At 38.8% G+C, this 27087-nt stretch overlaps 1 protein-coding gene across 4 annotated transcripts in view; it reads right to left on the reverse strand.

The window, feature by feature from the left end:
* Window positions 1-27087, reverse strand: part of RYR2 (ryanodine receptor 2) — a 567940-nt gene that overhangs the window by 223017 nt on the left and 317836 nt on the right. For all 4 annotated transcript variants that reach the window (XM_081039034.1, XM_081039033.1, XM_081039032.1 and 1 more), the window contains exons 18-25: window positions 20963-21081; window positions 20501-20634; window positions 18517-18758; window positions 13992-14184; window positions 12075-12291; window positions 10210-10314; window positions 5839-5942; window positions 4020-4103 (exon numbers count right to left, since the gene is read on the reverse strand). In XM_081039034.1, the coding sequence (XP_080895160.1) occupies window positions 4020-4103; window positions 5839-5942; window positions 10210-10314; window positions 12075-12291; window positions 13992-14184; window positions 18517-18758; window positions 20501-20634; window positions 20963-21081 (1198 nt within the window). The remainder of the gene's footprint in view (window positions 1-4019; window positions 4104-5838; window positions 5943-10209; window positions 10315-12074; window positions 12292-13991; window positions 14185-18516; window positions 18759-20500; window positions 20635-20962; window positions 21082-27087) is intronic.

The raw sequence follows: 27087 nt of genomic DNA on the forward strand, positions 1-27087 counted from the left end.
ATATTAGCATATTTTTTTAAATTTGTGGTCTGTGAAATTTACTTGCTACACCTAAAAAGAGTGTATAAACTTTTCTTTTTTCTTCTTAATCACAGTGCCTCATCATTTCAGAAGAAAAATCCAAGTGTATTTGTGACAGCGTTTCTTGCTTCAGTAAATATTTACATAAGATGAATTGTGTCCATGTGCTTGTCTATATGATATGGTTCCACATACTCAGCATCATCTATCTAAGCATTCATTGCAGAAAGTTGTTTTAAAGGTATATATACATGTATGCAACGAGATGTCATTCTTAGCCCTTTATCTGCCTCATTTTGCCTGAGCAATTTAGCGGACCCCTCCACTGAGTGATTCTACAGCACTGGGGTAAGAAGGCAGGGAGGGGGGGAAGAGAATTTAGCAGTTTTAGAAACCTCTCCAATGATTCTAAGATGCTTTTTCATTACTTAACACTAACACATATCTCAGTGAAATGTACAGGCAACCAGTTTCTGACCCACTATGTTCTGTGTTGATTTAATAACAGGTAAGTGCTAAAGAGACATTTTCTAGTGTTCACACATCTTTTTATTACTGGAAAAAAACTCAGCATGCACATAATGTACTTTTGTAATAAAGTACTGGGTTGAGTTTGCTAATCTTTTCCTCAGCGTTTTTACGTCTATGCCTATGAGTGAGACTAGATTGTACTTTTCCTTTTTCATATTGCCACAATCTGAGGTTTGTATCAAGGTTATATTATTCTTCAAAAATAAGCTGTGAAGTGCTGTTTCCTTTTCATTCAAGATTATCATTCTTAAGTATGTGGTAGAAACCAATAGAAAAATCGTTGGGTGTGTGTGTGTAGATTTTAAATTATTAATTCAATTCCTTTAATATTTATAGCTATATTAACTTTTTCTTTCCTGTTGGGTCATTTTTAATATTATTCTACACAACTGTCCACATCATTTAACTGTAGAAAATTTTGGCATAAATGTATTGCATTTTACTGTCTCTCCTGAAAATATTCTAAAATTGCTAAAGTAACTCTTTCTTTCTTCCTTTATCAATCTTTTCAGAGGTTTTTTCCTCCTTGTTAAAACATGCTTTCTCCAAGTATTGATTTATATATTTAATCCATATATTTTGATATGAAGTCTTTTCCTTTTCCATTCTTGTGTTTTTAAATTTTCATGATGCTACATTTGATCCATAAATTATTTAGAACTACGTTTTAAATTTTCTAAATATGTCATGGTTTTATATGTATTTTTGGTCGTTGCTTTCATTCCTTCTGATTCAGTGAATATGATCTTTATGATATCAGTGTCCTTATGTTGTAAAGAATGTTAAATTTTACAAAAGTTCTGTATGTGCAGTGTTCCACATATGCCAGCTTTTAGATTGTGCTGCTCTACATCCATATCAGTACTTGTTATTATCAGGTTCCTTAATTTTTGCCAATAGAGTAAGGATAAAATGGAGTCTCATGGCAAATTTAGATAACAGACTGTTGGCAGGTTGGAGTACAGTTTTCATTTAACAACCTCACTTTTTCCACTTCCTGATCTGTTCTCAAATAATGGATAGTTACTTGGCAACACAAATAAAAAGTCTCGGTAAAAATAAATAAATAAATAAACTAACGAAGGCACAGAGTCCTTAATTCCCCAATGAGACTAACTTACTGCCAACCCTGTGCCCTATCTGGCTGTCTGCCTATGTATCTATCTCAGATTTAGAAATCAGAATTGAGGTGGTTGACATAAAGACATTTAACAAACTATTTGTTTCAACAACAACAACAAAAAAGAAGCCAGAATTTTTCTGACAAGAGAGATTCTGTTGGAGATGATTGTTTTGACAGTAAAAAATGGTTCTACCGATTAAGTTTTATGGAAGATAAATTCCATATATTGACCCAAGATTTTTTTTTGGTTTTGATTTGTTTTTTAATACTTTATTTTTTAGAGCAGTTTTAGATTGACAGCAAAATTAGAGGAAGGTACAGAGGCATCTGATACACCTCCTGCCCCCACATCTACACAGTTTCCCCCGCTACAATATTCCTATCAGAGTGGTGTATGTGTTACAATTGATGTACCCACATTGACACACATTATCATCCAAAACCCATAGTTTTCTTTAGAGTTCACGCTTGGTGTTGTGTATTGTATGGGTTTGGACAAATGTACAATGATATGTATCAACCATTATAGTGTCATACAGAGTATTTTCACTTTAAAAATCCTGTGTTCTCTACCCATTAACCCCTGGCAACCATTGATCTCTTTACTGTCTCCACAGTTTTGCCTATTCTAGAATCTCATATATTTGGACTAATACAGTACATACCCTTTTCAGATTCTACTACTTGGGGGTTTTTTTAGCCTTAGCCTTTAGCCTTTGTGTTATACTTTCCAAAAAACTGAGAGAGTGGGTTACTTTATTCAGAGGATAATGAATTCTCTTGCAAGTAAAGTAGGTTCCAATTTTTGCTTTTATAAAACTAAACAAGGACACAACTGAGTCGTCACATGATTAATCATTAAACATGACTTTTGATGATGAAATTTTGGTTCACTGGACTGAATGATTCTTTTTTTTAACAACAAAATTATTTATGTGAACAAAGAATGCAACTGACTCTGCAACTTGTCCCTTTCTATCAATAAATACTATTTATACATGGATATGTAATTGGAAAAATAGATGAATCCATTCGTTATGAGCTACTTCCAACTACATCTTACTTTTTATATTGATTTTTGTCAAAAATTATGTTGTTTTGAATACTTCTATATCAAAAATAATTATAATAATTCAGAAGAAACATTTCAACGCATAATGACTATGTTCACAGAAAACAATAAAATAAAAATTAAAAATTCAATTTAGATATACACTGGGTTATAAAGAAGTATGATAGGGTGATCAATCAAAATATATTTTAATAGGGTAATATTATGTAGGATAAATGGATTGCAAATACAATTCAAAAAGAAAAAATGATGTTAAATTTTCTATTATTAACAAGTTTACATGTAGATTTTAAATAGATAACGGTATGTATCTAATTGCTGAGTATCTCCTTTTATTAGACACACTAAAAAATGATACAAAAGTGTCATTTCAAAATAAAAACTATGTGAAATATGCCATAAAATAGTTTCCTTTGGAACTAAACTTAAAAAAACTAGAAGCTACAAATGTGAAAGATGTATCTTTTTGGAATTTTTTCTTTTTTCTTTTTTTTCCTTTGTTTTTTTAGTGGCGCACTTGAGTAAAAATGTTTATTGAAGTAGAGGACCTGCATGAATTTGCATTTGCCCAGGAAATACACTATTATTACTTAACACATTTCCAGACCTCCTATTTATAATGCATGAGACTAAAAAAGTGACCTGAATACTTAAATTAAAATAAAGAAAAAAACAATAAGAAGAAACAGCTATTATTTATTAAGCACTTCCTCATTTAACACCTATGAAATCGTTATTATTAATACCTGTCAGCAGACGACAAAGCTGAGGTTTTGAGAAGTGAAGAGGCTCACAGACAGAGGTGACCCTATTTACCCAGCAGACAAAATCCCTCCAATAGCATTCATGGCCTCAGTGTTCCCATCTTAAAATGGAGGTAATAATGCCGACATCATAACTATTCCTAAAATATAATTTGTTTGTAAAATCAAATAAAATTATAAATACTTTTTGGTGGAAAGTGGAAAACCAAACCCAATCAGTATAAACACGGACACATGTTCACCACACATACACAAAGAGAAGGAAAATAACACACTTTTCATAACATACTCCCAACTATTTTCTTAGCTTCACATCCTCTGTCAATGTGGCAGAGATTCTTGTCACACTACAGTCTTGATGTAGCCCTAATGTAGCACAGCAAGCTTAAATTCTGAATCTGAATTTTGTAGTATAAGTGTCAGCAAGGTCTCTCGGTCTCAGTCACTAGTTATCTGGGTGCTCAAATTAATGCGTGGACCATTGAATATTGTTAGACGTGAAACTTACTTCTTGGGTAGCTTCATCTTTTTCACCTTTTCTTCAGCATGTTCATCTGATATGCCCACATGACATCCTAACGCCAACAAAGTCCTGGAAAACAAAACCAGAGATAAGCACAATGCTTTCCCTGTGTCCAGAGTAATCCAACGGAATTGCAGGTAGGAATAAGGTGTACTAGTCCACCAGGAGGTACCGCGGAAGTCTTTTTTTAAAAGCAAAAGGAGCATTTATTTATATTTACTTCTGAATAATGAGTAAGAATGAATATTGAAAAGTCACAAAAATAAAAACTGAAAAGTCGCCTCCAGTCCCTTCCCTTTCCAGTACTGTTCTTTACCTAAAAGCATTGAATGCTACCAATTCTTGTATGTCCTACTAAAGTCTGTGCATATTAAGGCAGGTGTGTGTGTGTGTGTGTGTGTATTTTTCCATTTACACAATGGGTATACATGAGAGACAGTTCTCTGCAAGTTGCCATCTTGATTTTACAATATAACCATGAAATACTGTCCTTTCTTATAAAGCTGTTTTATTTTTCAACAGCTCTAAAATGTCCCATTAGTTGGATGTGTCATAATGTTTTTAAGCAATTCTCTGCTCAGTCTTTTGGTATCACAAACAGTGCTGCCAGGAACAGCCTCATCCATTTAATACATGGATTATATTCTTCGTCTGTAGGATAAATTCCTAGATGTGGATGTACTGGGTCACAGGGTACGTACATTTTAAAGTGTGACAAGTATTGCCAAATGTCTATAGAGATGGTAATGATTTATATTCTCACCAGCAATGTATGACACTGCCTGTTTCCCACACCTTTTGCAACATGAGTTATTAAACTGCTTGAACTTATCAATTAATAGGTTAAAAAGGTACCTCGTTATAGTTTTAATTTACATTTTTCTTCAATTAATGTGTGCAAGCACCTTTTTTATATGCTTAAGAGATACTTATACCCTTTTTCTGTGAAAATATTCTTAGTCCACTTCTCTACTAGATTTAGTTTCCATCGTTGCATTTTAGGAGCTCTTCAAATGTCTGAGACATGAGTTGCAAATATTTTTCTCAGTTTGTAGTGTTTTCACTTTCTCCTGAATTGAGTGTTTCACTGGATCTGTTAGGGGGGTACTATGGTTTCAGGTGGGGAATAATGGTTTCAGCTTAAGCTAGGGAGGTACAGCACTGGTATGCTGGAGGTAATGGGGTGGTAACAACATCATTAGTGATAGAAGAAAAGAAAAGGCGTAGGTTGATGAAAAGATGACTGGAAAGCCTTGGGAGAGGGAAGAGAAGTGTCAAGGATGACTTCCATATCTGGTTTGTGTTATGGGGGGCACTAGACACTGTAAGAAGAGAAAGGATACCAAAAAACGCCTGACATTGGAAAGAATAAAAACAAAGTTTGAGGTATAAGCCTCCATTTTATCAATTAGATTCAACAGACATAAGTTGCTTCCTTAAATTGGTATAATAGTTTCTAAACACTGTTCTTAACATCTTCACATGTCATTTCAAATCAGTAACAATTATGACTGAACTGGTCCACCACCCACACTACAAACACTTTATGGGATCACAGAACGCTTGCATTACATAATATCCATAAACATTTGTAGAACACTCTATATAAAAAGCTTTTATAGAGCACAAAGACGTAAAAGAACAGTGTCAAACTCTAATTCCCAACAAAACCAATCCAATCCACCAATGCATTATGAAAAGTTCTAACTGGGATTAAAATAACTCCACAGCTGAATTGAAGTATATCAATACCTGTTTCTTTCAGATGAGGAAGATTGGGAAATAAGAAAAGTTAGGGACTCACTTCAGGGTTTCGAGCGACATCTGTAAATTGTAATTGCGTTCCTGCTCAGGCAGCTTGGAGAACTCCACCAGACACGGGTGCTGCCTCTTATTGTCATCTCTAACCTGAAACAGGACAGGAAATTGGCATGTAACAGTCTCCCAGGTCTGCACCCAGCAGAGCTGCCTCGGTGATCGCCCAGGCACAGTTAAGTTTGAGGTCAGTGCTGAAACCTGGCATTATCTGGGCTCTTCTGATTGGCACCGTTCCTGACTCAGCATCCATGCCTACTCTACCCTTATAACCCTATGCTCGCTCCTTGGCAACTTCTAGCATTTGCTTAAATCACACTTTCTCACTGAGAAAGTATGCTGCCCACCTTCCCAGTCTGACAATCTGCTCACCCAGGCTACTCTTTGTGTGTGTGTGTGTGTGTGTGTCCATAACACTTACGACCTGCTAACAGGCTCGATTCTTACTTATTTGGTTACCGACTATCTCCCTGCACCAGCGTGTAAGACCAAAGGCCCAGGTCTGTGAGTCTCTTCCGTTCCTCAATGCATCCCTAGCACTTAGAACACACCTGGCACGTGGTAGACACTCCACGTGGTTTGTATATTGAAATGAATCCTATGTAAGAAGAGTACAGTGATGACTTAGTTTTCAAGTGTTATAATTTGTGTGTGTTTAGAGCCACACTGATCAGAGACCTCCCTTAACAACAGACTGGCTGGTATCAACTTTGAGGTGGTGCCAGCTCTTTGTTTCACCCATGTCCGTGCCTTCCTGCTGTCACCAGTCACCCCACTACCTTGACAAAGTCAGGCAGCATAAAACAGGTGTTTTTCCTATGACCCCTTGAAAGTGTGTATTAGCAATCAGACTCAACTCAATTCAAGATTTTAGGAATGAATTAAGGAGAAAGGTGTCCTGTATCATTGCGTTAGTAATTAGGTTTTTCATCTTCTTAAAACCTAAATTACAGAGGCATTACCGCTGTGGTGGCACCTAGATGACAGGCCAATGCTATCGGAACAAATTACTCCATGGGAATGATTACCAGTTCTATAAATTTCACAGGAAAGTATGTAAACACAAGCAAGAATTTTTTTTTTAAGTCTTCAGGAGCCGCCAAGTGAAAAATACTTATATTTTTTTCTTTCTGGTGACTTACACAAGAGCACATATGATATATACTTATTGAAATGTGTAACTCTGGAAATGAAATCTACAGTTACAAATTTTAATTCTAAATTTTAAATGTGCAGGTGAAAGTGAATGTGTCCCACTCCTGAGATAATCTACCCCTATTTATGTAATCCCTACTTCCCCCTCCATTCTCTACACCAGAGAACGACTGACCACCATCCCCTCAGGTGTCCACACCAGAACCAGAGACCAGCCCACACTCACCCCACCCCTCTCCCATGTCCCACGCAAACTCCAGGACATCTCCAGCAGTCACGTCTCTCCAGCCCACTGTGTGGCAAGCACCACCTCTCACCTGGGCCACCTGCGTCCCCTCCCTGGGTCTCTGCCTCCTCCAAGCTCATTGTCCTCCACCCACACCAAAAGCAGAGCTTCTTTCCAAAGCACAGTTAAGCATGCCACCTCCTCCCTAAACATTTTTCAATGCTCTTTACCCCCCTACAGAATAAAACCCCATTCTGCCACAAGCCCTTTGGGACAAGCTTCCTGTCCACTTGACCAGACCTCCCACCTCTACCCCTCTCACCGTGTTCTTTATCCCCTAGCAACGCTGAGCTACTGAAAGGGCACTGCAGTGCCCTGCTCCTTCCACCTCCGTGCATTTACACATGCCAGGTCCTCTGGCCAGAATACTCACCTGCTCTCGGATTGCCAGTCAACTTGTAACTCATCCCTCAGGCCTCATATGAAATATTTACCTCCTCCTGGGAGCTTTCCCTGATTTCCCAGGAGAGACCTAAATACTCCTTCTTTATTCGGTTAGCACCTCCATTATGGAACTTAGCTTGTAACCGTTTGCATGTCTATCACTCAGCCAAACCAGAAGCTCCTAAAAAGCTAAAAGTCAAGGTCTTTTCACCTTTGAGACCCCAGTACCAAGCACAAGGTCAGGCAAATAGGAGGCATACAATAAATGTTAAAGGAACAAATGAAAGCCTGCATGGATCTACCTGAGGTTACTCTGTGAAACAGAACTCTTGTATGATACACCTGGTGAAATAGACCCCAAAGACATTCTTTGGGGAAACAAAACGAAACAAACAAAACAACTTATTCAACGCACTGGAAGTTTCAATTACTCCAAAGTAAAACACAACTGAATACTTCCTTTAAAATGTTAAAGAATTTAAAGAATTAGCCTAAAAAAAGGGGACCTACCTAAGTCTAGAATATTACTAGAGACTGTAGGTCAGGGCTCATAACCACTTATCTAAAAGGAGTTTTAGGGAAGCCTTGTAAGGAAGCAGGACACAAGGCGATTGGCAGCTGAAAGAACAATATGGAATCTATTGATCTGTGAATCGGAGACTTTCCCACATTACTGATCCTCTCATGTGATTCCAGAGTGGCCCCGAGGACACAACTGTTTTGCTCTATGAGCGCGTACTTGAGTCTGTTCCCTGAACCAGGACAGGTGCCAGGTACTTGCAGGACAGCCGCAGGCCCAGTCCTCACTGTCTAGCAGGAGGCAGACGGTGCTTTCATAGAGCGCAGCACTGCTTGAATCTGCCTCAGGCCCGGGCAGGGACCACAGGGGAAAGCTGTGGAACTGACAGCGCTAAGGAACAGCATTCCCTTCCCGTATCAGAAACTAAAAGGCTGCTCTGAACGCAGCGGCCATGGGGGTACGAGACAGAGCTGGAGGGGAGTTAACCTGAAGAGCAGATACCAATGAGACCTGTATTTTCCTCATCTGTTAAAGAAGAAATGTTTAGAGTTCACTGCAGGCTATAACGATTTAGGCAATCTTAGGAGCTAACCATGGGGATGATCTTTCTGGAGCATATGACCAGTACACAGCTCCTGTTACGATACGGGCTGTTTGTTTGTTTGTGTGGAATCTTAAGTCTTCCTAGCCTGCAATCATCTCTCCCTTCATCTTAAAACATAAGGTGAATTTTGTCCATAATTCAAATCCTTCACCTTGAATCTTGTGGTAAATTTTGTCTGTAATTCCTCTGGCAAAGAACTATGTACACATTTATAATATCCCTCCTTTTACTGCTTTGCACTGATGGTTAAATCTTTTAGTTAGCACTTATACATGTCCCCAATTTTTAAACGTCAATGAATGTAGCAGAAAACTAGGTACTTAATAAGTGTTTGCTGATTTGACAATTGTCTAACCATTAGTGAGTTAGCAAAAGGACCCCATTTTCTGATCATGCCTCAGCAGATCTTACAGTGAAAAATGGTTCTAGACCAGCAGCGGGGGAGCCTGGGTCCTGGTCCTGGCACAGCCACTGACAGCTGGGATTGCTGTCCAGGCATCGAAAATTCTCAGCTATGCCGTCACGGGTAAAACTGAAAACACAGCACATCGCTCAGCGTGCTGTTATGAAAATGTACCCTAATACCTGTAAGTGCGAGTGTGTGAGGAAAGCGGAGCTCTGAATACATACATAAACATTACTAAGTAGTCTGGGGTATCATCCCATGTTACCATTAACACGACAATAAATGTTCTTTATTCAATGCGTAGTGCGATCGACTATGACTGAGTGGATACACTCATTTATTTTTATATTCAGTCAAATATAAGAGTGTTTCACCCTGCAGGACACTTAGACTAATAATATTACAAAAATGAAAGCACTGCCACGGTCCTGCATAAAACAGTTATACAATATCCTGAGATTACATAGGCAGTTATGTGGTGTTACTTCATCTATATTTTATTGACAAACAGTATGCTAAATTCTTTAAAAAGTAATCATTTGGAAACACAAGCCACCATTCTTTCACAGCCTGTCTCTCACTTGTGAAACCAACTGTGACTTGGGACCCAGGACGTACAACTGGGATGAAGAGAAATGAATCATCAGAGGGGAAAGTAATTTGACATATTTCTTTCCATTTTCAGTTTTCACTTTCAACTTCAATGAGTTGTGTTTTGTTTTTTCTAAATGACTTAGATATCCATGCCTCTTGTCTGTCTATGTTAACCTTGATTTTAAAATGTAACTGTCAGCCTAAAGACTGACAATTTTCAAAGGTCTAGGCAACTGAGTCATCCTTCAATGAATGTACCAATAAAAACTGCACAAAAACAGATGTGTAGGAAAAAAGAAAAAAATCTATCTAATTCATTTATGTCATCCCACAGCAGGATGAGTAAGAAAAAGTTATATTTTCAAAAAAATGTATCACTGGAATCTGAAAATAAATTTCAAAACTATGTACCGGACCATACTGCCAGCCAAGTTCAATTTTATTCATAACCCAGAGCTCATGGATATTCTCTGCCAGTTTTTCTCGTATCCTCTCCAGGTGGGGTGGCAACACGATCTAAAATTTAAGAAGAGAAAAAGAAAGCACACATCAGGAAAAAAAAAATACAATAAAACAGTGCTAATTGTCCTCAGTGGGAATTGAACTAAATAAAAGACTCATGTACCATTAAAATGTAATAATATAACTAGATTCTAAACTATCTATTTTAACCTAGTTAAAAAATATATAACTAGTTATCTAAACATTCTTTAGGTAAATTTTCGGAACTTTTTTTTCAGGGGCTGGGGACAGACAGCTTAGGTTTACAAGTGCATTTATGAACCAACCTTAGGAAGAAAGAAAACAGAGCATTGGTAAGGACAATCACCACCAAGACAGACGCCTTCATGGATGGATGTGGGATAACCACTAGAGCGTGCACGGTTCTAAAAGAGAATCACCCCAAAGTTCTTACCCCAACCTGGCCACCTCCTCCAGCCAGAAGGAGGCAATTCAGTGCCCAGACTATGATCCATTGGCTCTTTGAGCCTATAAATATCTGATTGTGGTAATTTATGTTTTCTCTTCACTCCGTTATTTTTGATGGTTTCCAAATAGAGTCCTCCAGGGGGGAAGCTGTTACATGTTCCCATTATAAAGAGGAACTTTAATGACCTCTCTATAAAGAACACAAAAGGTTTTCAAGGTGAGGGGTTGTGTGTCACCCACAAGGAGCCCCTGAACAAACAGACCAGGCGACTGTCCATGACATCCATGGCTGAAGCGGTTTCCCCAGGGAGTAGGCTGTCACCGCCTCCTTTTCCCAAAACAGTGGAGGTTACCCAGGTCTCAGGAAATCCACAGTGCGTTAGCGCTGATAATCCCATGGTCCACTCCAGCCCGGGTCTATCCTCCCAACATTGTTTGCTAGGAAACTTCAGCAGCACGGCCCAGAACCCAGCCACCCTGCAGCAGCAGGCCCTACAACCGGAATCTCAGAGATGAACAAAACCTGTGTGTTGTCTTACTACATAGTATTAAAAGGCAGCAAACATAAAAACATAAAAGGGACAAAACATAAAACTGTGATTCAAAGAGCTTAACAAGTGATTCTAAAAAGCCAGGGCTTCTGAGGCCTGGTATGAATCAGACTTGAGAAGAATTGCCTTTCATCTTCAAACACTCGTAAACTTTGAATACCTAACCAACCTTATTAAAGGTACTTCACCATCAAAATAAAGCAATATTTAATTCACTGTTAGTGTCAAGATTATTTTCACATCCACACTACAGAAAAGCAAGAATAATGGCTAGCATCTCTTGGGTGCCTCTTTGCAAACCACTGTACTAACATGTTATTTATTAACTACGACAAACTCTTAGCATCCCAAAATCAGCAGGAAGAGTAACTTCCCCAAGGTCCCAGGGGAGGCTTCTGATCTCAGGCATTCTGACTCCATGAGCTCCATCTCTACCCAAGATAAAGGGCAGTTAAGTCGTTTGAAAACACTAGTAAGTGTATCCAGATGGGAGAAGAATTTAAAAACACCATATCTACCTATGTAAAGAGTACTCTCTAAAACTAGTGTGTCACAGACTCATGACTGCATTATGAAATCAGTGGAGTGGCTTGGGACCACCCTTAAAAAAAGAAAACACAGTAGGGTAGAATACGGGTAAGCGGACAAGATAAAGGTAAGTATTATTTTATAAAACTTGTTTCGGCCATACTTATAAATTGTATGCATTCCTGGGGGGTGCAGTCAAGAGTTTGACACCCACTGTACATCAAAATGATAACGTGCAGAGGCTGCCATTACAGCTGATCCGGGTACCTGGCTGGTGTCCACAGGGATCGGTGTGAAGGCGGCTTGTGTCAGGGATACTGTGGGGCCGAGAAGGTCCCGGGTGTACGTTCTTTCTTGCTTGTACTCTCGGCTGTGTTCCACTTTCAACTTTTCTTTGGGCAGAACAGCTTCATAACAAGGAGCATAACCAGGAGGTGGAAGGAATTTAAATTCTCCATGGCGCCCCCCAAGCAGAAAGCGTACCCTGAAAAAGGACATATGTCAGGGTTAGTTGTATCTCTGGTGTACACAAAAGATTCCTGATCAACAAAACGCAAGGAATAAATTATTAGTACAAAATTAACTTTATCAGAGCTGCATTTTCCCTAAGGAGCATCGTAATGTTGGTGCCTTAGAATCTAAGAACCTCTGATTATAAAAGGTAAACCTGATCAAAAAAGAAAACCTGATGGAATTATATTAACGGATCAGCAAAAACTTATCTCTCATTGGAGAAATAACAAAAGCACAGGCGTCATATTCCCAGCTGAATGAAATACCTGTCCACAGTAACTGGTCACTTAATGTCTCAAGGTGACCAAAGAGTCGACAGCAAAAGGGCAGACATGATCTAAATATCCATACATTTCAAATTATAGGGCTGGATGAGGTCACTTTCCAGTGTCCCATTTCCCAAGGAAATTCATTAAGGGGACTCAAATGATACTTCAATTTGCTGAACAAAGTAGGTAACCTTATGTCTTATTCTCATTCAACAACAACAATGAAAACTTACTAAAGTCTTTTATCTTTCCTCCTCAATTAAAATAATTTAGTATGAGTTCCACTGAACAACCCTTTTGGAAATATAGCTAAATGATACAGATTTCTTGGGCTCTCAAAATTTTTTTTTCTTTTTTTTTTGGGGGGGGGCTCTCAAAATTTAGCTTACAAAAATAAATTCAAATTTTCATCTTCTTTGTAATTCTTTTTCTACTTCGTGTATCAGTTCCAGGCTAAAATCATAAATAAATAAAATAAAAAGCAAAAAACCAAAAATGAGGAAAAGCAAGGACTTTAAAACATTCTAGAAGCTTACAGAAAGAAAAATAATTTGTATAAACACGTGAGAAAAGGTCATTGGTACATGCATAGCTGATAGTTCATGATTGTTCTGTCCCTTCTTCAACATGGTGCTTTTGTAACTACGTAATAATTCTATTCCTGTGAGTAGAATTGTAACAAAAAGAATAACCAGAGTAAACAGATGGTCACTTGACATAAGTGAGCCACACTCATTAATACAGGCATGTATTAATAGATGACAGACGGGGCACTTATCACAACAGACCATTGTTGATTAAAGTTCTCTTTGTAAAACTCCGAGGAATCATCATTTTAATTTGTCTTTCCAGCTGGCAGTAGCAAAAAAAAAAAAAAGGGCTAGAGGAAGCCATCTTGACCAGTGGATTTCAGGCAGATAATTTTCAGGTGTAATAGGCAGAGGTTAACACAGACAGGAGTCGTCTTGATCAAAAACAAAACAAAACAAAATTTAGTTTCCGTAAAAATTAGGGGCTTTGGAGTAGAGTGTGGAAATATGATGAAAAGATAAAGAAAATTAATGAAAATAAATATAAGAAAATAAGTAGTATTTTGTATATAATGCTATTCATTTCCCCTTATTAAATAAAAAAGTGAACTTAAATGGATTTGAAATATTTCAGAACACTGATTTCAAGGAGAGTTAGTGGACTGCCCACATCTAAATGCTTGGATACGCGGACAAATCATTCACCCCTCCGGGGTGAATCTTACCTCTTTCTTTTAAAGCAGGCTGCAGGCCCTGTAGACAGATGCCCAGGAATGAGAGAGAAAGTTAGGGAAGCAGGAGTGGTGGCAGTGCAATCTTCTATGAAAGCATGAGTGAGAAGGGATACAGACCAAAAACACAGAAATACTAACTTGATTCCTGCAGAGAAACTAACAACTGGAAAGAAGAGGCCATCGATGTTGAAATTCTCAAACATTCCTTGAACGGGTTGTCCATTAATTCGGAATGAGATGCTTGGGGCACTTAGATCTAAACAGCAACTGATGACATCATCAGTTCTCAACAGATGCTGGTTTGGGGAGCTTACAGTCCTAGCGATACAACCTAGAGAGGAAAAACACGAAGGAAGGATATGTGTGTTTATCTCAGAGAATCATCTTCAGAGCCCGAGACAGAGATCTGAATGGGTAGAGACAAATGAATGCACAATACTGTAATACAATAAATGCTGAATGCAAATAATGTTATACGTCAAGTCCTTTGTCAAAAAAAAAAATGTTGCTTTTTTTTTCAGGGGGCATTCTGCTATCTTTGTTATAAATAGGCAGACACTTCTGCATGTAGAAACTTCTGCATGTAGGATGGCATTTTCATCTTAGAGATGATAACATAATGATGTCAGAGGAAAAATGTGCAGGAAAAGATCTGAGTTGAACAGTGCTTGTATAACCACCAGCAAATGACTTAACCTCTCTAAAGCTTGATTTCTTATAAATCCAATGTCATCACCTTGTAGAGTTGCTATGAGGATTAAATTAATGACTTATGAGAACTTGGAGTCTGAGATACAGCAGGTATTTCATGCCAGTTCCTTTTTAAACTTTCAGGTTTCCTTTGTTTTATAAAATAAAAATACACAAGTATTATGAAGCAGAAAATACGATCATTTACTAGAGACAAATATGTAGCAATCAGTTTGTTGTTCTACAATTTAATTCACATAAAATCTTGCTTAGCTTCTTAAATACAGCAGCCTACAATGTGAGGCGTGAAAATGACATTTGATAAATGCCTTTTTTTGCCCTGGCCAACCTATGTGGGGCCTAGGCCCATTCTTCACTATGTCAGAACTCCTTTGGTAGTTCGTCCCATGGGTACACTGAGCGACAAGAAGTCCCAAACTCAAACACACAAAATGTCTCAATTTGAGCAAAGACAAAAATAGATTTCATGATACAAGCTTTGTGATCTTAAATAACACCTTTTCAAAAATTTCTCGCATGCCAAGGTTTTACCAACAGCATATTTCAAATGCCAGTAATAGAGCAGATCTACTTTTTTAAAATGTGGACATCTTTATTTTACCAATATTCAAATCTGCAAGCAATAAATTCACTATCAAGTGGATTTTCTAGAATTGCCTGAATATAATATAGACAACTTTTCAAAACACCATGTAAAAACAATGCAGCTCTCAGAAATAGGTTTCTACCCTCTTTTGTGTCAAGATCTGTGGCTGAAAAAAATGTTACTACACAGTTAGTTTCTATAATCCAAATATGGTGCTCAGTCTGAGGGATATTACTGTGCTAATGATAACTATCTAAAAGTCACCACGATACACAGTTTGGCAGTGCCTGACACAAAGGAGTAAGACAGATGAGATCACAAGCCAACAGCCTGAGGTCTACAGTCCCAGGGACACTCACACTGCTAAATCCACTTAAAATCATCTTCGGGTTGTATTTCTAAGAACTCATAGCAATCCCTAAAACTACATCCTATTCTCTGCATGAGCCAGAAAGGAAGACAGCAGGTGTAATTTATCAGTCCTGGATTGCAAGTCTGTACCCATCTTTCCTATTTACTAGTCTCCAAAAGCACCTAGATTTTTCACACTCTGGTCTCACAAATGCATGGGACTTGGACACCCAAGATCCAATTCTGCAAGGGGGGATGTGGCAACACTGTACAAAGTTTAAGTTGAAAGAATAAATAAAGACACAGTTCACAACTGGCTGAGGAGCCAAATTCAGGTTCCATCTTCACTCTCCAATTGAAAGAGTTAAGTGGTAAAGAATGTGCCCAGAAATCACAGATATTTGATACTTTCAATTCTATTTCAACTATTAAAAGAAATAGGACAGTGGCCTCAAGAAGATTATTTGAATGAGGTTGACCTTGGTGAGTCAATCAGAAGCCAATTTATTTAGATTTGTCTTTTTGACCAGGAATCTAAAACAAAAGAGAGAGGAGTTGGGGGGAGGGTGGAAAGGGGGAAGGGATTAAGATGTGCAAATTGGCAGTTAAAGAAACAGTCACGGGGATGTAAAGTACAGCATAGGGAATACAGTCAATAATATTATAATAACTATGTATCATGCCAGATGGGTACTAGACTAGTCAGGGGGATCACTTCCTAAGTTATATAAATGTCTAAACACTATGTTGTACACCTGAAACTAATATAACATTGTATGTCAACTGTAACTGAAAAATAAAAAATTATTTTTAAAATCAGCATTTAAAAATCCCAGTGCTTGAGAGAGCGCCTATTAACTGTGGGCATGATATGGTGCACATTTCCTTGTCATTAAAAAAAAACAAAATTTTTTTCTTGACATAAAATTTCAAGGTGATTTTCTCCTGAAGTTCCACAACCTAATGTTCTTTCTGTGATATTTTCACAGATTCACTGAATTTGTTGTTCTTAGTGTTCTATTTTTAACAGATACTTTGCAGTGAAAGGCATAGCACATACAGTTCGATTTCCATAAGCACTTTCTATGTGTTGGAAGAAAAAGCTTCAAACTAAATGTGAAAATAAAAATGGTGAAGTGGTGTTATGTGGAACAATCAGAAACAATTCAGTATTGTCTTATTAGTGTAACTTCCCCCACTCATCTCTGTGTAACGGGAGAACAAGTTGACATGTTCCTTTCACTCTCCTGAGTATACCCATTTTGTGGGGAGCGGTACTAGGAGGTAAAGAGAGAGGGCCAGACTTAAAGAGTATTATAAAATAGACATTGACTCAATTTGGTATTTGTTAGGTCTCCTCAAGTTGCTGTTCTTTGCCTTCATTTGGTTGGTAAGAAAATTTTGTGATGGGAACAAGCATTGTGACTATATAGTCTGACCAGAACACATGTATAAGACAGGCCCAGTAATTTGATGAAATATGCAAAATCCAGCTCCCTCTCTTCCAGACCACTTGAGCTACTGGCACTGAATAAAGGAAAAATTCAGTAAGCACTACTATTAGATAAGATTAAGTGGAATGCCTTTATTCATAAACTCATCACCATAAACTCTTAGGTTTAATTCAATTCCATTATTAAATGCCTTTTCACAAGCTATTAGACCTATACAGCTCTAATAAATGACTATCACTTGTACCCCATAAGAGACAAAGTTCAACGTTTTATACTGTAAGGTAGCTTTCTGTATTTTCTATCTGCTCAATTTGTTACCAAATAATTTAAGAACTATACTCTAAATGCGGCTTTATGAATACAAGCCAGTGTCTGCAGAATGCAGGTGAATTCCAATATCTAAGAAACATCCACATAATCAAGAGCTCAATGGAGCCACTCATTTAAATACAACTTTTTATAAATCAGATAAAAGAGTATTATTTTTAATGTATGTCACTCGTTTTTAATATACATTCAACCATCAACGCTGAGAGTTGGAACTGGTGAAATGAACTACACATTTATGTTTAAAGTTCCACATTCTAAAACTGTCATGTGTATAAGAACTGACTCCTCATAACACGTGTTAAGAATTACTGAATACTGACATTACATTATCTATAAGTGGAACATAGCCTATTCCATTTATTTTCCAGGGAGTGTGTTGTTGTTTTTATTGTTGTTGTTTTTTGTTTTTTGTTTTATAATACGGGAAGCTAAAGCTTTGCACATACCAATCAAAGTGAGTAGGAAGCAAACAAGGTTTTTGTGGTTGATTCATGAATTGATATGTCACTTTTTAAATACAGACGGCCCCCTTATCTCATTTCACTTTCCATGGTTTCAGTTACCCACAGTCAACTGTGGACAGAAAATATTAAGTGGAAAATTCTAGGGAAAAAAATTCATGTTCTAAATTGCATGTTGCTTTGAGTACCACGATAAAATCTCCTGCAATCCTGCTCTGTCCCGCCCAGGATGTGAACCACCCTTGTCCAGTGTCTCTATGCTCCCGCCCATTAGTCACCGAGTAGCGTCTTGGTGATCAGACAGACTGTCATGCTTGTGTCCAACTCACCCTTATTTTATTTAATCATGGCTCCAAGCTCAAGAGTAGTGATGCTGGCAATTCAGATATGCCAAATAGAAGCCAGAAGTGCTTCCTTTAAGTGAAAAGGTGCATATGTACAGGAAAAAACATAGATATATATGATTCTATACTATCTGCGGTTTCAAGCATCCAGTGGGAGCCTTGGAATGTATCCCTTGCAGATAAGGGGGGACTACTGTATATTGTTCATAAACAATATAGTCCACTGAAAATGTACTATAACCATAAGTTTCCTTTTCCCCCAAGTGAAATTTTACTTTTTACTTAATATTCTCATTCATCATTTCAACGTTAAATTTGTGAATAATAAATGTATCCAGTATAAACCACATCAATAGTTTTCAGAAATGTACAGCAAGGATAAGATTTCTTTTAAAAACACTTTGAAGGAGAATAGACATTACTTACCTGCCCAGAGATGCAGGCCATCAAATCCATAGGAAAAGAGGTCGTCTCCAACGCCATTCCCGCCCCACTCCTCACCCCCACCGGGGTAGGGGGAGTACCCTTCCGTGGACGCCCAGCCCACGCGCAGGTGGGTTGCTTCAGCTGTCACAAATGGCTCTGTGTGGTCCACCATCAGCTCATAGTACCATTTCTTATACTGAGCAGACCCTTCACTGACGCCCAGAAAAATATTGGGTCTCATGCTTTAAAGAGATAGAAATGCACATGAGCAAACTCGAACAAACTTTTCAGTTTTAATTTAAATCTCACAGTCTTGAACATTAGTCCTGCTCTTCTAAGATACATCATATTAAATACCTGTTTCCTTAAGAACTGCAAAATGATTAGGACAATCACGGAAGTAGTATGCAGCGAGAGCCAGCTAACTCTCAGAGAATGGCATTTGCTTTCCGGGTTACCTGCAATGTCACTCCAAGGGCCATGATTTTTTTTTTATTGCTCTTGGGCATATTTTATTTCATTAACCATGTTTCAGGAGAGACACTCAGTAGAGACGGCCCTGAGAATTAATGGAGTTGTTATTAGTCCAAGACATGTAGACATCTTCCTAAGCTGATGTCACATGGGGTATGAAGCTAAAGCGTGTCATGTTGTTAGTGAAGGAGTGAGGTGACTAATCATCCTTGTTGTTCTCTGTGCCTCACTGTGAACAGAAGAGTTTCTAGCTAGCTATATGTAATTGCATTTCATAAGGGGACTTGTACCCTATGTTAACACTAGGGGTTAGAGAAGGTCTTGGGAAAGACCACTCAGTAACGGCAGGTCTATTCTATAGAGAACAATGAAGGAAGTCTTAAATTAATCCTATTTTAAAAACACAATATAGAAATGAACACCAAGCCTGACATTTACTTTTAAAACAGTGAAGTATTAGGTTGGTGCAAAACTAATTGCAGTTTAAAAGGTTAAAAATAATTGCAAAAACTACGATTACTTTTACACCAACCTGAAGAGCTGTTAGATACAGTATATCAGTTATTACTACCACACATATTTTCTTAACTATAATCTGCATCTTTACTATTACTACTACTACTACTATTTTGTATAAGAAAGGCACTGTGACATGAGCTCAGTCTCCAGCATAGACCTGAGCTCCATTTCCAGTTCCCATATTTCAATCTGTAACATGTGATAACAGCACCCGGTACAAACAGAGAGTACAGAGTACACGTAAAGCATCGGCCTGTTGCCTGAAACCCAACCCTCAATAGATATTTCATACTTTGGAAGGTAGATCTGCCTGAAAATATAGTTTTATTGGTCAGTCATGGAATTTGTTATATCTTGGACATTCTAATTCAATTTTTTATTATAAACAGTGGGAAATTCAACATTGGTACTGAAAGGTAGTGTTTTCGGTTATACAGAGGGTGAAATATATATATATATACACACTTTAAGAAAGAAAAAACTATTGAAATTGTAATAATATATATTGCTAACAAAACATGAATACAAGTCACATTTGACTTCTGCAATTACAAGAGGTGCTCACAGTGGTTCCCATCAGCATCCAGACACTTATGATTATGGCGAAATACTGCCATAATGTGGCAGATGACCAAAGTGTCCACTTGTACACATTTTTTTGGCACCCCTGGTATTTTAAGAAGGTGTAACACATAATTATATTTCACTGTATCCTGTATCGCTGTCAGCATGCTCCTGAAAGTCTGATAATCCAGCTACGTAAGAATGTGAAACAAAAGCCGTTACGCCTTGTCTGTGATAAGTGTGTATATTTCATTTGGTTCATCTATTCTTATTATCTCATCTGAGTGGTAGGAAAAAATTCTTATACCATTAGCTGGAGAAAGACCCTAATAAAATAAACAGACCATCTGACGTCTTCGCTCCAGAGCGAGCCCACGGATTCCTTTGCTAGGCCACCAATCTGGTGACGCTGTGTATGTGAACCGACCTGCTGACGTGGTTCACGAGGCGTGTCTGCAGTAACAGATCCCTTCCCGGCAGCAGATTGTCACAGATGAGATGCTGGTTGGAACGGACTGCTACTCCATGGCAAACGCAGAGAGAGCACAAGACGTCCAGAACCTGGAAACAGAAACCACTGTCGGCTGACTCTAATTCCCGTCCACATTCAGGTATCGGCAGCACTTGTCACACATGCAGACCCCTCTGATTTAGTCATTTAATCAGGACCGTGATGTGTCCATTTACTTCACAACTGTCCTCCATACACAAATTGAGCCCTGCTCATTCTCCCACTGACGCCGCGAATAAACTCTGCATGTTATGACTAGGTTATACTCAATAGATGAAAAACTCTCGTGAAAAATGTCAGCTTTTAAATTTATTTTATTTTAAAAAATATTTTAAATTATTGCAGAATTTGTTCGTGGCCATAAAACGACTCACTTACCTTGTGATTTCTTCCATGCTTGTCTAAAAGTGAAATAATGGATTTAATATGGCCTTCTTTAATAATATTTAAAGCTTCTGGACTTTCTACTAACACACAGTGCAAAACTTCAAGAATACCTGAAGATAAAAAAGAAAGGGAAAGTAGGATTAACCAGTCTACAACGATCAGCATCTTCCCTTTTCTCTATGTGTTCATTCAGTTGAGCATATAATTGTTATGTGTTCAATGCGTTTGTCACAGGGCACTGTGATAGGGGACAGGTCGTGTTTGCGAGAGGGAGACTGATAACCAAAGATGGTGAATCACAGTCTAGTGAGGAAAAGGCAAAGGTACAGTGTTCAGACCCGGAGAAGCATGGGAAAAAAAGCAACATTCTAGTGGGGCCGTGGAGAACACACCCATGACCATTTCCAGACAGCAAAAAAAGGGCAGGACAGGGCCGAGTGAGGTCTTGCGTGAGGGCATACCTGATGTTCTCTGTACGTGTGAGTAGGGATTTTTTTGGTTTTGAGCTATGTTTTTAGATTTCATACATAAGTGAGATCATACAGGATTTGTCTTTCTCTGGGGATACAATGGACAGCATGGTGAATACACTTAATAATACTCTATTGTATTATATATTTGAAAGTGGCTAAGAGAGTAGACCTTAAAAGTTCTCATCACAAGGAAAAAAAATGTGTAGATTATGTGTAGCGACGAATGTTAACCAGAGTTACTGCCATCATTTCACAATACATACAAACATCAAATCATTATGTTGTACATTGGATACTAATGTCATGTTATACATCAATTCTATCTCAATTTTAAAAAAGAAATGAGAATGGGAACATACAGATAGAAAGGAAATTCAAATAATTAAAAGATTGTTTTGCTTCAATCTCTGTAAATTTTTTAAACCTAAAAAAAAAAGAAACGTTTTCAGAAAGAACCGTAACCCAATAAGACGCAAGGTCTATTTCCATTTTATTCTGCATTAAATTTCAATAGTTAATCAATGCATCCAGTCTCATCAATCCTTAGTATTCCTGACAGCAAATGAGCAGTAACATCCTCTGCCTTTTCTCTATACAGTATACAATTAATTTTTAATATATGGGCAATTCTATATAAGCCTTATCCTATATCTTAGACTTCACCTGTGACAGGAACTAACGCAACCTGCTCCCTCCCACTCACAGAGCACACAGTCCAGTACTGAGGAATGCTGTCAGGGCTAGTAAGACACAGCAGTAAACCAGGCGCGGCCATTCAGTTTACATGCTGTGCCTTAGCAAGGAGGAGTAACCGGAACGCAGGTAGATGAGTCCAGGTGGGTTTTAAATACCCCGACCTGTCTTTTGGACATTCTAGAACGCTTCCACGTGCCTCCGAGACTGGAACACAGGTAGATGAGTCCAGGTGGGTTTTAAATACCACGCCCTGTCTTTTGGACATTCTAGAATGCTTCCACGTGCCTCCGAGACAACTTTTCCAAAACTGAACATATTACCTTTTTTTGTACATATACATGTCAAGCTGCTTCTCTGGTCCATCTGCATCCTCACACTGAAAGATTCAGGTTATTTTTTTGAATCCTCTTCCACTTTCTCATTTTCCCAAATCTAGTCATTAAACTTCATTAATTCTGGGTCCTAATTTGTCTGCTAAACGCATCCTTTGCTTTCACTGACAGGCCTCCTATGACTTCCCTGCTTCGCATCTATCCTCCCTCTCTAATCTGTCCTCTACACTATGGGCAGTTATTATCCTAAAACATACATTTATCGTTGTCAGCTCCCTGCGTACAATCTCCAGTGGCTTTGCAGACCTTCCAAAGTGAGTGTCCACTGCCTGTGGTATGTCAGTCCCTCCCCAAATGGTTCAATCAGCCTTTACATCCTCAGTCGCTTTCACCTCCTCCTACAAAGAATGATTATCCATATGGTTTTATTAACTATGAATCATACATGTTTACTAAGCACCTACCATGCATGCACTGTTCGGGGCACCGGGGATCAGCAGTAGAGAAAGCCTGCAGGGCCCTGTCGGAGCTTGTGGCATTTTTCTCACCTCCAGTCCTTCGCATCTATTATTCTCAGACCTAAATACACTCTGTCTTCTGAGACTGCAAAATCTGAATCATCTTGCAACATAAAAGGTGGCAGAAAGTCACCCATCTGGTGAGTCTTGCCCAATTTCCTGGGGTGAATTATTCCTTCTTGCAGCACTGATCACATTTTATTGAAATTATTTCCTTTCACTTCAGTCTCCCATTAGACAATAGGCCCTTGAGTGCTTGTTCAGTTTCGCCTCACGCAAAATGGAGGCTGCAAGCATTCTATGTAGAATGCACGTAATATTCAGCTATTTGCCTTAAAACTGTAATGGCTGTAACTCTCTGAATTATTTAAATTCTCAGGATAAAGAAAAACTTCTAAATATGTGGCAAAATGTCTGGAAAAAAATGTAACGGTACTTGCAGCGTCCAAGGCTGCGATAGTAGACACTCCTCACCGTGATTTCTGTAATCAAGGACAGTGGCCCAGTTTGCTTCGTATTGATTGACTTACACGTGTATTACTTGGCCTCTAAAATTGCGGGAGCTTCCTCTGGGATCAAAGGTGACTGTACCCCAAGTTGGACAAAATTTGTTAAGGGTCTACATGGAAAAACTGGAAACAAGCCACAGAGCAGACGTGCAATATTTGGTCTGATTTTGCCTCCCAGGAAGATTCGAGCCTGGGGATTTCACCCCATACCAAGCAGGCACAAGTTTACTGGTGGATCTTGCACACGTGAGAGAAGGAATGAACAAAAGTAGACTGGTAGCTACTCAGGCACAGGAGGCCAATGTTGGGACAGTGAAACTCGTGCTCCTATGACCATCACAGGAAAAGAAGGACCACTGACTTAGAAAGCTCAAGGCCAACCTCCAGGGTTGTTCTCTCACCTATCATTACAACTGTTTTGCAAAAATAAAACAAAATTAAAATAATCGCAGATCACTGAGGGGTTTTGTGGGTTTTGATGAAGCCTAGTTCTCAGTGCATGAGGGGTATATACGAGGGATTCAATTTTGAGAGAAGGCTCTCTTCTGTCTCTACCAGGAGTGGGAGTAACGGCCCTGAACAACTCCAGAAGGAGGGCATGACCTTCGCTGACAGTGTCAACATGGAAACCTCAGTCTAAGGGAGAGGTGAGCAAAAAGGAAGGCATCAACCCAGTGCTAATTGGTGTGAATCACACTGCCCCCTAGTGACGGAAACACATAACTGCGGTGTCCCCTGCAGGATCAGTGACCAAGTCGAGAAACTGGGATTTCCAAATTATTCAAAACACAGGTTGTTTTTATTTGCCCCCCTACTGGGAGTTAAAATTCACGTAACTTTTAGGTCAGACTTTATTATTAATACCCCCATGTCTCACTGAAGGCAAATGGAAATAGGGAAATTTGTATGTTTGCCCTGAGTAACTGAATCACAAAGTGAAAAACGAGTATTAAAAAAAAAAAAAAATACACACACAATACGTAACAAGCAGGCAGGTCAAAGCTTCTATAGCTGTTACTACACTGTTCCTGGATGCAGTAACACATATGTGATGGACTGTCACCCTTTCAAAAGAGGGACTGATATACTTGATATTTACAAGGCTTACTGTAGGAATAAAGTAACCAGAGGTGTTGTTATTATTCTGTTGTGTTATCAGTAGTTACAAACACGGACTCAAACTCATGTGGCCGGATTTAAGTCCACGCGGATTTTAGGCCAAGTTACTTAACCTCTCTGGGCTCCAGTGTTCCGATTTCTAAAATGGAAATAATAATAGTACCGACCCTGGGAATGTCGAGAGGAGTAATAATATATGCAAAGCATTTAGAACAGGGCCTAGATCCAAGTGGAGCTCCATAGCTATTATTTTACAGTTGTGACAAAATCAATACAAAAGAGAAATGAAATAAAAAGGATCGACATGGATACAGTACAAATATGCTTCTTTTTAAACAGAGGTTAAAAATGAAGAAAAGGTAGGGAAACGCTGAGAGAACAACACTGATCAGATGAAAAATTCAGGAAAAATACGGATTCATCAGCACAAAGAAGTGAAATTTATGTTAGTCATTAAAATAAGGTAAATTGGTAAGTTAAGTTGCAGGAGAAATCAAACTGTTCTGTTAGGACTTGAGCTAGAAATGAGTGATGTGGTAAAAAGAGTAACTATGGAAAACGATGATAAAATCAGCCAACTGTACATCACACACCACTAGATGGATTTTTTTTCTCAAATAGGAGATCATTGATTTTTTTTTTTTTTTCATTTCAAGAACCATTTTCTAGAAATGAAATTTGCCATCAATTCCACACACAGGCTTTCAGAAAAGTATTCTGAAAAGGATAAAGATTTCAGATAACCCAGAAAGAAAAGACCACTTTTTCATTCAGGATGGAAAGTTCTGTTTCTTTGGGCTTCACTTTCGGGGACTTCTTTTCCCACTTTTCACATTGCTGGTAAAATATATCAAAATACAGGCAGTCCTCCAACTTCAGATCCGCTACTCTCTGTCCTCTTTCTCTTCCTGGCTACAGCTTAATGCTTTACTGAGACCGGAAGGAGGAGTATGGCGGCATGCTGACCTTCCAGCATCATTCAAAAATGAGTAATTTTTGATGAGGGCCGTAACTATCTATTAAATCAGTCACCTTTTGCTACTAATACATTATTCCAAACATTTAGAGTGAATATCTTTAAAAAATGTATTCTCTCTTTCCTTATCAATTCTTAATTAACCCATCAGCATTAAACATAATTTACATATCTTGAAGACCCTGGATCGTTGTTAAAAAGACCAATCACTATAATGTGCTGTGGATATGGATGGATGACGATGGTGAGCGGAAATCGGGTCAAAGAGGTATTGACCCCAACAGCTTTCATAAAAGAGTTTCTGTCGAGTCTCCTGGGCCATCATGATTCTGACTCACTGTTTCTCCTAAGGCTCAATCTCATGGGTATACCATAGCCGAGTTTCTGCAAAACCAAAAGCTTTGAATCAATGCTGCATTGCTTTTTCAAAAGGCATCTCCTGGAAAACTGTCTCCTCTGTTATCACTAGCGTTGCGTGGATTGTTAGGGTCACTCAGAGACGTTAGCTGTGACTGCTGCAGCACAAACAGTGGATCCCATACAACGCCCTGTGAGCCCACACTCTTTCTAACTCCACTGCTGTCACTTGACTAGATATGAAGGAGGAAGACCTTCCTGCACACATTCTGGGGCACCTTACTCCTTAGGCTACAGGTTCTTCTCTTTGAAAACTCAGGAGCCTATGTTCTGCCAGCAACGGTGGTTACATCTTTGGAAGCATGAAACTATCATATTTCCAGGTACCAGAAGTTGCATTGTGGGTGAGTGCAAAGCTTTGGCAATTCAAGACCTCTGAAAGACTCCTTATTCTGCTTATAGCCAGAGGGGACTTCATTCATGGCACTTACTAGGAGTGGGAGGAACTGGCGGGCATCCCGGAGGTCACTTTAAGAACTCTGGGGGATAAACTATGCGAAAAATAAGACTCAGAAAAAGTATGCAGCCTCTCAGCCTGTTGTTAGTCAGCTACCTCTTGTAATGCTTTGTGGGCATTCCTAGAAAACCCCAGCCTTCAGCAATCTACCAACTGTACTGGCTCACACAAGCTTTTTGTCTCTTCAGTTCAATTCATGTGAAATAGTCACACATGAAGCCTGGGACAATGTCTGGATTATCTTTTCTCCCCAAAGAAATGCATAGCAGTTATCCTTATACACTGATCAGATACTCTCCTGAGACTTTATGTACTAGTAATACTGGTCAACTTCACATGATGCAGATTGTGTAAAAACATCTGTCCCATCGCCCTTTCCAAGGCTCTCTATCACATAAATAGTTAGCTGGGTAGCAGACACTGCAGGGCCCAGCTCACACTCACACCCTCTCCGCTCAGGGAATGCTGCCTGACCTCCGACCGCCACCTCCTGCTTTGCTAGCATTTGCTCTGCCCACTGTGGCTGCTGGAGGAGCCCTTGGGAGCAGCATCACCAATGACAGAGAGAACCTGGTTATAAACCTCCCAACCCCTATGTTCTATGGTTTCCCAGAATTTC

This window comes from Rhinolophus hipposideros (assembly GCF_964194185.1).
Source record: "Rhinolophus hipposideros genome assembly, chromosome: 26".
In the NCBI taxonomy this organism is placed as follows: Eukaryota; Metazoa; Chordata; class Mammalia; order Chiroptera; family Rhinolophidae; genus Rhinolophus; species Rhinolophus hipposideros.